The 12,237-nt window shown below is 37.5% G+C and overlaps 1 protein-coding gene and 1 long non-coding RNA gene across 6 annotated transcripts in view; one reads left to right on the forward strand and one right to left on the reverse strand.

The window, feature by feature from the left end:
* Positions 1-12,237, reverse strand: part of LOC141432771 (uncharacterized) — an 89,291-nt gene that overhangs the window by 23,585 nt on the left and 53,469 nt on the right. The window lies entirely within an intron of this gene.
* Positions 2,684-12,237, forward strand: part of Atpalpha (sodium/potassium-transporting ATPase subunit alpha) — a 65,850-nt gene continuing 56,296 nt past the window's right edge. For 2 of the 5 annotated variants that reach the window (XM_074094514.1, XM_074094515.1), the window contains exon 1: positions 2,685-2,785. In XM_074094514.1, the coding sequence (XP_073950615.1) occupies positions 2,762-2,785 (24 nt within the window). In that variant the 5' untranslated portion in view covers positions 2,685-2,761. Of the gene's footprint in view, positions 2,786-12,237 lie in introns of all 5 variants that reach the window. The other 3 variants (XM_074094516.1, XM_074094519.1, XM_074094521.1) reach the window with 3 other exon arrangements.

The raw sequence follows: 12,237 nt of genomic DNA on the forward strand, positions 1-12,237 counted from the left end.
GTTCAGCGGTTTCGACGTGAAAGCGTAACAGACAGACAGAAAGACAGACAGAGTAACTTTCGCATTTATAATATTACTAGCTTATGCCGCGACTACGTCTGCGCGGATCTAGGTTATCGCGCGGTGGCGCCCTCTACCGGAATAAAAGGTATCCTATGTTGATCCTTGGGGTTCAAACTACCTATATACCAAATTTCATCAAAATCGGTTCTGTGGTTTCGACGTGAAAGGGTAACAGACAGACAGACAGACAGACAGAGTTACTTTCGCATTTATAATACTAGCTTTGCCCGCGACTTCGTCCGCGTGAATAGTAACATTGGAAAGTGTTTAAGTTATTTAGGGTACCTATTCTGCCAATAATAGCACATAGAAACCTCTACGGTTTACTGAAAATAAGCTATTTTAATACATGCTTTATATCTAAACTATTTTTTTTTGTTCTTCCATTCTTTCTAAAACATAAATATTTTGCGGGTAGCCATATTTTAGCAATACGACGTGTATTCTACCCTGCCAACACAAAAGGACTAATTCTGCATAGTGAACTCTTGACATCTTACGTCCTTTATTGTAAGTTAGGAGGGTAGGATTATAATTAAGACGTCATTCTTACTAAGCATAGCTACACATTTTTCCGATAAGTATACTTATAGTAAATTGTTTGGAATTCCTTAAGAACTTTCATCCCCATATTTTCAAGTATGAAAAATGTCGAAATGTGAAAAGAGCCGGAACAAATGTTTTTTAGGGTTCCGTACCTCAAAAGGAAAAAAATTGAACCCTTAGACCCTATATCCCGTAAACGCGCGGAGTATGTATCAAGTTGAAATCAAAACCTTAAACTCAGGTCAATAGTCCCGGAAGCTGTGAAAAAATCGAACTTCTAAGTTAACGCAATCAAAAGCTAGTCATTAAAAAAGTGTTTCCATACAAATCGCCTTAACTGAAAAAGGTTTAGGGTACTTCCGGCTGTCCTAGAAACTTGGAATTTTGTATAAAGGTAGCTCTATTAGCAATTTTTTTTCCTAACACTGGATATTCATTCATAAATACCTACGTACGGAACCCTTGATGCGCGAGTCTGAATCGAATTTAACCATTTTTTTTGTTTTTATCGAATACCTAAACATAAAGATTCATCGATTTATCTTTGATAATGACGACGTTCCATATAAGTTTTCATCCCCTCGCAGGTAAAATTTTCAAAAACGCTTGAACAAATATCTATTTTATTTTTTATAAGTGCCCAAATGCAAAGTTTCACAAAGAACCATCGATTTATCTTCGACAATGACGATCTTTATATATAAACTTTCATCCCCTATTTCACCCCCACACAGGAAGAATTAAAAAAAAACGCGCGAACAAATGTCTATTTATCTCTTAATCACGTGCCGAAATGGCAAGTTTAATAAAGACTCATCGATTTATCTTCGATAATGACGACCTTCCATATGAACTTTCATCCCCTATTTCATCCCCTCACAGGTCGAATTTTCAAAAAAGCTCTTACAAATACCGACTTATTTTTTATTAAGTTCCTAAATGCCAAGTTTCATGGTTTTATCTTCGACAGCGAGCAACTTCCACCATATAAACTTTCATCCCCTATTTCAACCCCTTAAAGCCTCTTTTTCGCGATAAAACATAGCCTATGTCTCTTCCCATGGTCTATTCTATCTCTGTACCAAATTTCATCCAAATCGGTTCAGCGGTTTTGGCGTGAAAGCGTAACAGACAGACAGACAGACAGACAGACAGACAGACAGACAGAGTTACTTTCGCATTTATAATATTATAAGTAGGGATGTATGTATTTATGTGGGTATGTATGTCCATTTCTTTGGTCCTCGCTGCAGCCTAAACGGCTGGACGGATTGTAACATATGAGGTATCATTGAATTCGTCATAGCTGTCGGAATGACATAGGGTATATAATATTTCAATATGGCGTCTGCGAAAAAAAATATGGCAAAGAATTAAAAAAAAAATGTATTGTAACAATATGGGAATCAAATAAAAGCTAATAATTAGCCCATTCTAAATATATATGTGTTATAATACTTTTAATCTACTATTTTCACAGAAATATCAAAAAGTAAAAAATAAAAAACATTAAATTAAAAAAAATAAAAAAACGACTGCCTTAAAAACTAAAAGGAAGAAAATAATTCTAGTGGGCTAGCAAAGAGAATAAAGTACCTTGTGGGCTAGATTGGGGCTAGAACTGTCAAGAGGCTCGTTTAAGGTTCAACAGTCGGGACCCATTCAAATCGTAACCAGCTCAAAAAATCTTGGTAATGGGTCCCGACTGTTGAACCTTAAATGAGCTTCTTGACAGAGTTCTAGACCACTAGAATTATTTTCTTCCTTTTAGTCAACTTTTAGTTTTTAAGGCAGTCGGGTTTTTTGATTTTTTTAAATTTAATGTTTTTTTTCTTACAAACACATGCAAAATGCACAAATGTATTCTGTGTCTTTAATACTTTTGGAAACAAACTATTTGTATTTTCTAAGTATGATAAACGTTTTGATAACGAATCTCTTTTGCTAATAGTAATGATCGAAAATTATCCTGTTGTACATTACTAAGATAAAAACATCATTAATAAAGTAGTGAAGGAGATTTCGTTCTAAAAATATGTGTTAATTAATTTTAATGCCACTTCTAATTGTTGATCAGACAGAGGAAGATCAAAACGAAACGCTTTTTGCTTTGTTATCGATTTTGATATAAACGTCAAATTGTTTGTGAAAGATGGCGTCGAAGGAGTCTCTTGACGTGAGTACTGAATATTTTTGAGTTTTTTTCCTTCTTTCCTTTTTGTTACTGTCTCAGAATTGTATGCCTTTTATGCAATGTGATTCGTATTGTGTGGAAACTTTTTTTCTAAGCCTTTTGTAGCTTTTTTCTAATTTATCTAACTAGAAAAGGCCACGCCCTGGTTGGGAGTCCAATTGGGATTACATTTTATGAACTTTATCACATAAAGTTTAAAATTAGCAAGCTTAAAACTGTAGCCAATGAACTAAGGCTCTATTTTACCATGGAAATGATTTATAATCGGCGTTCTTAACCTGTGATTTTTACTGAAGAAATGGTCGTTACTACTCTTAGCCGGTAAAAGCCGTTTTAGAAAAATATTACTACAGGAATGTTAAGCAATAAAAAAAAACTACCGATTTTATTTAAAATCAATGTTCCGTACATTTAAACTTAAAATCATAGTACCTAATTAAAATGCTGAACTGTAGTAAATTTAAATTTGAATAGTAACCGAATTCTTGCTTATAAACCAGAGGAATACGTTTATTTTATTAAATAAAAGAGACTTTTGAGTACTAATAGTCATTGATATAATTTTTTAATATACTGGGCAGCAAAAAATAAGGCCCTCAAATGTAGGTATGCAAAATCGGTATTTTTTGCCGGAGAGTATACATTTCTTATACAGAATATAAGGTCTTATCATGTTCAGTCTATTGGTTGAATGTTTTTATTTTAGCATTGCAATAAAATTTGTGCATGTTATGCAATCAACTTGGTGCATAAATACTGGCAAATATATGAAACAATTCCCTTTAATAATTATTCCCCCTTCACAGCTACCTTAACTTTAATTTACCAAGATGTCAAAAATATATCTATACACCTTTATGCCTCTAACATTGGCATGGAGTGAATCAATTCTGGGGCAGGCAGCTGCTAGCTGATGCTTGCAGCAGCACTGCTAGTTACATGTCACCCCTCCAGAGTACCTACCCATTCCATCCATATCCAATTGGAAATCAAGAGCTTTTCTTGTAGTTTGACAATCTTATTATTTTTATATTTTTTTTTATTCGACTGGATAGCAAACGAGCAAGTGGGTCTCCTGATGGTAAGAGATCACCACCGCCCATAGACACCAGCAACACCAAGGGTATTGCAGGTGCGTTGCCAACCAAGAGGCCTAAGATGGGGTACCGCAAGTGCCAGTAATTTCACCGGCTGTCTTACTCTCCACGCCGAAACACAACAGTGCAAGCACTGCTGCTTCACGGCAGGATTAGCGAGCAAGATGGTGGTAGCAATCCGGGCGGACCTTGCACAAGGTCCTACCACCTGCGAACCCACACATTCTAACAGAAGACCTGTGCTGGCAGTGTTGGTAGATTCTATTTAAAATTTTGGAAATTGCAACCAATTTCAAATGAGACTAGAAGTTGAGTAAACAGATTTTTAACCCAGTTATTCATCAGTGCTAATTAGTTTCAGCATCAGCGTAAAGTTAGATAGCGGAAATTGAGATTCTGCTCTATTCTATTAACAAGCAAAAATCTTAGAATTTTGACCTCTGGCCTTTCAAGGAGAAGGTTGTAAGTTTGAGCTATTTATGCACAAAATAAATTTGAAATATCACAAGCTTTGGGGTTAAGGAAAGCAATCATGAGGAAACCTGTATACACCAGCAAAGAAATTCAATGGTGTCTCTGACTTCACACACAACATTGAATTTCTTAGTCCCAAATCCGTGCTGGGTCTCATATCGATTTTATTAAAAATTCCCATGATATCAAATTATATTCCGACTTTGATGTGATGATCAACTCAACATGTTCTATAACTGTGACGAAGATTTTCGCTACCCATTCACTGTCCATTAATTTGAAACCCTAGCTAGAGGGTATTAAAACAGAGGGTACAATCACCAGCACCTAAATCTGACATAACAAAGCGTGCATAATCATCTGATACAACTCTATTTCTAAGGACGTGACTAGGAAGGAATTTCGCAGGCTCCGCTGTGGCAGATATTAATGAAGGTGACAGTACAAGCCCTAAACTACCAAGTGCAAAATTCTAGGATGGTACGATACGAACTTCGATTTTCGAATTTCATAGTAGCGCCCCTAAACGTAGAGGATGCTGTAGACATCCCTCTAAAAAACCATATTCGAGTACTTCCAATACTAGAAACATCGGAAGAGTGCGCTGACGCAGCCTTGCGTGGTGTTTAGCGCGGTTCGATAACGGCCGCGCCAATTGAGCACATCCGCATTTGTGTCAAAGGACACACAGCACGCTCCAAGAACCGCTCATCTTCGCTCAAGGTTAATATCGCATCCGCGGGCGAAATCCTCCAGTGAGACCCCTGTAGGTTGTATTTTATAGCGGAAACCGCCTATGAGGGCAATGCTATTCTTGTACTGATTTATTTTCTTACACGGCACTGTTCCGCCATGTTAAATTGTTAGCACTTTATTTTTATGTATGGGTTGAAGATGCTGTCCCATTCAACGTTTAGAGCATTTTCTTCATCGTCACTATCGATTACCTAGACTTGGAATAAAATGTCATTAACTAAAAGCAATCGCCATTTAACGATGCCATTGCAAATTTTTAAACACGCTCCAACTAGGAATATATAACATTAGCGCGTATTTGTAACCTTTGTGATTCACAAAATGCGCTCGCTTTATTTGCAAACGTAAAGGTTTGGATATGATTTGAATTGATGAATATAGAGCTAGTCACACTGGCAATGGATGAATAGTGCGGCCTTCCTCGCCCATCCTAACATTGTGACTCGTATCACATTATGCATGGATTTAATGAATGGGAGCTCACTGAATAACCTCTGCGTCTCGTTTTTCAGCGTCGTTAGTGGATATACAAAAAAAAATTGTACCTTTATATTATATGAACTCTGCCTGTTCAAAAGGCGAAGTTACTGAAAAAGTAACTGAAAGCTTCCACTGTTTCTCATTAGGAATTATTCGGAATACCTACCTGAAAATTAACTGAATTGGATTTAATATACGGAATGACTGACATGTCACAAATCTCAATAATAGTTAACCTGCGTGCCAATGTCCGACTGTCTCCGCTAGAGTGTGAAATTAAGAAATATGAGGTAAATAGGCCTAGAGGGACCCTTAACAAATTACTCGGTTAAATTCACAGGCTTTGTGAATTCCGCTACTTAGACGGCAACGCAGTCATTAATTTTCCACATAGTTAACGCAGCGATAGAGATCTCTTAAATGCATGGTACTTAGATGTTCTTCGGATAGAAGGTCAGTTGTCAGTTGAATTGCAGTTGATTTATCGCAGTAAACCCTTCGTGGCAACGTGTCGCGAAGGTGACTAGTATTTGCGATGGCAGCTATGTATCTTCGGAGCAATCGTCTGACAGATCGTCTACGCAGACTAGACTGAGGTCCTAGGCGACACTGACGCAAGTGGTCCCACTTCCCACAGGATGTCGGGAATGAGAGCGTGTCCTTATAACGCTGGCGGTCCTACTGTCGTGGGTGGCGACCGTCGCCGATGTTGTGTAACGGCCAGCACTAATGAGGATATTACTAAGCAGCGTCTTTTGTTCTCGGGCAGTGTCGCACTTGGCGCACTCTTTAATTGCTACAATGCAGCGACTTGCAGCAGGAGATAAAGAGAACAAAGGGTAGCCGCCGTTACTGCAATTTGTGTACAGTCGCCAAGAATTCGTTTAACGCGCACTCGCGGAAACTTTTCCTGGATAAAAATTATCTTTGTCTTTGTTCTCAGGCCAGGGTCTCTAAACTATCTCCATACATGAAAGCTTAACAAACTAACAGACAAACAAACACATTAGCATTTGTTATATTAGTTAGATCAGTTGAGCAGATAGACAGCTCTGATGTTTATGATGGCGACTGCACTAGTTACAGAGCTTATATTGCCCAAGTTTTACCAATTTAAATAAAACTATATTAAACTGAATCTATACCCATTATCGTGTCAAATTAGAGACACGAACACGACAATGCCCGCTGGAGCGGGATGAAATGAAATAAGTACTCATTGGAGCTGACATCGCCCTCGGAAAAGTTTCGCTGATAAATATGTATCTATCTATATTTACAAATAAGCTAGTTTAGAAGTTGATGTTAACTTACTTAACAATTTTTTTCGCGTTTCATGGCCGAAAGTTTACGTTTGGCTTGTAAAGATGAACGGAGCTTATTTAGCTGATGTGTGGGCCAAGTCATGTTAGAAAAATATTACCACGAAATCTGTTACTTTCGCAAAATGGCAACCACTTACGTGAAATTGACTGCGGGGACAATTAAGCGATCGGGCGGGTAGTTGAGAAGGTTTTTCTTATCTAACATTCTTTTCTTTGCCAGACACATTTAACTTTTTATGCGTTGTGGCAGAGGGTGGGACAAGGTCAACGGAGCCAATAAAGAGGGCTTATGATTGCCAGGCACCAGCTTGTAGTGTGTACATTACGCAATCCGCCCAGGGTTCTAAGTAACCTGTAAATTTCTGTTCCGTGAAATTTGAAGAGGCCGCGACGACGTTGCGTATCCCAGTCTCACCAAGATAAGCTCCCGACGACAGGGAATATTGGAAACGTTGGAAGTTGTCGTAAAATACACGATCTTACGATATCTGGGTTATTGTATCTAAACGAGAGAGAGGACGAGTGCGTGATAGGCATGTACCTATATTCGTTGCTTAAGGTCCTCTATAAAGCATATACTTCTAATTCAAATTCAAATCATTTATTCAGTAAATAGGCCGCAATGGGCACTTTTACACGTAATTTTTTTAAACTACCAGCTCTTTCGGAAAGACCATCATTCCCAAGAAGAATGCGCCGCATGAAACTTCTCAATCCATACTAATATTATAAATGCGAAAGTAACTCTGTCTGTCTGTCTGTCTGTCTGTCTGTCTGTCTGTCTGTTACGCTTTCACGCCAAAACCGCTGAACCGATTTGGATAAAATTTGGTACAGAGATTGAATAGACCATGGGAAAGAACATAGGCTATGTTTTATCGCGAAAAAGAGGCTTTAAGGGGTTGAAATAGGGGATGAAAGTTTGTATGGTGGAAGTTGGTCGCTGTCGAAGATAAAACCATGAAACTTGGCATTTAGGAACTTAATAAAAAATAAGTCGGTATTTGTAAGAGCTTTTTGAAAATTCGACCTGTGAGGGGATGAAATAGGGGATGAAAGTTCATATGGAAGGTCGTCATTATCGAAGATAAATCGATGAGTCTTTATTAAACTTGCCATTTCGGCACGTGATTAAGAGATAAATAGACATTTGTTCGCGCGTTTTTTTTAAATTCTTCCTGTATGGGGTGAAATAGGGGATGAAAGTTTATATATAAAGATCGTCATTGTCGAAGATAAATCGATGGTTCTTTATGAAACTTTGCATTTGGGCACTTATAAAAAATAAAATAGATATTTGTTCAAGCGTTTTTGAAAATTTTACCTGCGAGGGGATGAAAACTTATATGGAACGTCGTCATTATCAAAGATAAATCGATGAATCTTTATGTTTAGGTATTCGATAAGAACAAAAAAAACTGGTTAAATTCGACTCAGACTCGCGCATCAAGGGTTCCGTACGTAGGTATTTATGAATGAATATCCAGTGTTAGGAAAAAAAATTGCTAATAGAGCTACCTTTATACAAAATTCCAAGTTTCTAGGACAGCCGGAAGTACCCTAAACCTTTTTCAGTTAAGGCGATTTGTATGGAAACACTTTTTTAATGACTAGCTTTTGATTGCGTTAACTTAGAAGTTCGATTTTTTCACAGCTTCCGGGACTATTGACCTGAGTTTAAGGTTTTGATTTCAACTTGATACATACTCCGCGCGTTTACGGGATATAGGGTCTAAGGGTTCAATTTTTTTCCTTTTGAGGTACGGAACCCTAAAAAACATTTGTTCCGGCTCTTTTCACATTTCGACATTTTTCATACTTGAAAATATGGGGATGAAAGTTCTTAAGGAATTCCAAACAAATTTACTATAAGTATACTTATCGGAAAAATGTGTAGCTATGCTTAGTAAGAATGACGTCTTAATTATAATCCTACCCTCCTAACTTACAATAAAGGACGTAAGATGTCAAGAGTTCACTATGAAGAATTAGTCCTTTTGTGTTGGCAGGGTAGAATACACGTCGTATTGCTAAAATATGGCTACCCGCAAAATATTTATGTTTTAGAAAGAATGGAAGAACAAAAAAAAAATAGTTTAGATATAAAGCATGTATTAAAATAGCTTATTTTCAGTAAACCGTAGAGGTTTCTATGTGCTATTATTGGCAGAATAGGTACCCTAAATAACTTAAACACTTTCCAAAGTTACTATTCCACGCGGACGAAGTCGCGGGCAAAAGCTAGTTTGATATATATCCTTAAAAGTAATGTTAAAAAACCCATAAAATTAAACCTATTTCATGTCACGATTAAATTTACCATCCAGTGTAAATGTAAAGTACCTATCTTTCTTATTACAAATGGCACGCATATTTGTTTTCCACCTCCCGTTTTCATTAAACAGGTATTGATTTTCAATTACTGACAGCCGAAGGCCCAATTTACGAGCGGCGGGCTCTCGTATATTCGATGTTCACCCGTAAGATAAATCTTTATTTTTATTTATTTATTTATTCAAAACAATACAATAATAGGCTTACAGTATGAAAAACCAAAACGTCTATTACGTTACATACTGCACATAAATCGACATGAAACACAAATGAATAATCCTACTAATATGATAAACTAGAGTACCCGCGGCTAAACTATTCGAAAATTCCGGGGTTTTACAAAATTCCTCTAGGAATTCCCAAAATTTAGATCGTAGTCTTCATTGAGGTTGTGTCAAGAACAACTAGGTATCCAAAATTTCAATACTCTAAACCCAGCGGTTGAAATTTCAAGATTTTATCCCTATCCCTTGGGAATATCGGGATAAAAAGTAGCTTATGTGTTATTCCAGACGTCCAGCTACCTACATCCCAAATTGCATGACTCAAAGCCCAGCGGTTGGTATTTCGAGATTTTATCCCTATCGCGTGGGAATATCGGGATAAAAAGTAGCCTTTATGTTAATCCAGGGTATATATTACCTGTATGCCAAATTTCACTCAAATCCGTTCAGTATTTTTTGCGTGAAAGAGTAACGAACATACATCCATACAAACTTTCGCGTTTATATTATTAGTAAGATAAGATATTAGTAAGATAGTAAGAAAAGTAAGAATGTGAAAGTTTGTGAGTGAGTGAGTATGTTTGTTACTTCTTCACGCTGAAACGGCTGGACGGATTTCTATGAAATTTGGCAAAAAGTTAGTTTATAACATGGATTAAAACATAAAATCTCTAAATACAACCGCTTGCAAGTCATGAAATTTGGACGTCTGGAATAACACCAACTAATTTTTATCCCGATGTTCCCACGGGATAGGGATAAAATCTCGAACTAATAACCGCTGTGTTTAGTCATGAAATTTGGCATGGGTGACTTAATTTGACGTCAATCAAAACCACGGTGTAGTTTTAGGGAATTCCCACGAGAATTTAATAAAATCTCGGAATTTCAATTCAACTGCTGTATCTAATGATTTACGCGTGCGAAGCCGCGGGTAAACGCTAGTGATATAATGAAGAATACAATACCTACCGGAAATAACATCACAAATATGAACATAGAAAACGGATTTGAATACTTTACAAATTATTATTGGATAAAAACTTCACAATACTAGCCAGCACAGAGTGCCAAGTCCCAGCAAGTACGTCAGTATCCTGGTGCTTGTCCAGCAGATGGTTAAGCAGGGCTATTGCCCTGGCGGTGGGCGAGTTCCTGGCGCGCCTCGTGTGGCCCCTCTGGAACAGTGAAGAGTGGATGGCGCCGGCGGTCGCCTGCTCGCACGTATTGATCGGGGACAAAGAAACGTATCCGTTCAAGAGTAGTCGGATTCTCAATTCTGTTTCGCAAGAGCAGACAAAAATGTACCTACTAATAAGGGCATTTTACGTCTATAACGCAAAGTACACAACCCAACCCAGAACGAACGCAGAGTGATACAGGAATGGATAATATCCATACATTCTCTTGTACAAATCAAGTTATGCCTTGAAATTGTAGAGCAACTTCTCATTTACCCCTCAAAAATAAGTGCAGTGTGACGTAATGCGCTACGTTTGTAGTTTGTTATCCCTCACACAAGACACTTCACGAGACATAACCTCATCGCCTCCCCGTGGTGACGGGGTATCTGGCAGCAGATTTCTCCCGGGCAAAAAAAAGATCTCTGGCCCTCGTATGATGAATACTCATAATGTATTTTAAAATACGTTTTATTTGTTATTTATTCCAGATCGGATTATAAACAACATTAAATTAAAAAGACTAGTTTTTATTTATTATAAAATCAAGATATTGACAGTATTCCTCTATCGCATGTACAACGGGGAGTGCTCCGAGGAGTTATTTGGGTTGATCCCTGCCGCATCCTTTCGCCACCGACCTAAGCGACAAAAAAAAAGTAAATTAATAGTAAGGTATTGAACATTTTTTTATTCAAATAGAAATGAAGGATGTGATACATGTAGTATTAAATAAATATACGGTATAAATTACGTAGTATTCGTTGTAATTATAAAAACAGTACAGGACGTAGGTAACAATAATTAGTACCTACCTACATATCCCAAATATTACAAAACTCATATGCAAGACGTTCCTCTTCGCAAATATGTTTATTGGCAGCCCTTTTCTTTTCACACAGAATTATGGAGGGCAGCCTTTCTTACTTCTTGTTGTATCTGTTCTAAATCCATCCTGTTCGCGATTTTCTTTGTTCCATCCTTTTTTATCTGTGTCGTTTCTTGGTTACCCGCCTCTACCTGCAATCTTTGTCTTTTTCCGGTTCACAATTTATCTTGTCTGGCCATGTTACATGCCCTTTGGCATTTCCTCTCGAGGGATTTGTTTGACCCCAAATCAGTAAAACGATCGAAGTAAATCTAGATGTCCTATTGTACCTATTCAAGGTACCTACGTCTTGTAGACGTACAGCCTATTTTGGCACTTAAACGCAATAATGTCTTAAGGCCGTCTAATAGTGTCTAAAGGCGTCGGCGTGCGACTTAACTGGTTGATCAATATCTTCAAGGTTTGGAACGCAACAATAAACTAACATGTAACTCTTTCAGGGCAGTAAGTGTTCGTGATATACGGCCATCGCTATTTAAAGCTTAATAGCTTACGACAATTCTTCAGTATCCCTATTCAATTTAGAGTATTTCCATCAACAATATCCAACGTTAATGATGTTCAAACGAGCTTTAAATAGGCTTGGACATTTCTGTTTTATCGGATCGACTATTATAAGTAGCTTCGAAAAACGAAGCGATCAGTGAATTATCTATGTTGTAATTTGCGAGAAC

The sequence above is a fragment of the Choristoneura fumiferana genome, chromosome 11, assembly GCF_025370935.1.
Source record: "Choristoneura fumiferana chromosome 11, NRCan_CFum_1, whole genome shotgun sequence".
NCBI classification, from domain to species: domain Eukaryota; kingdom Metazoa; phylum Arthropoda; class Insecta; order Lepidoptera; family Tortricidae; genus Choristoneura; species Choristoneura fumiferana.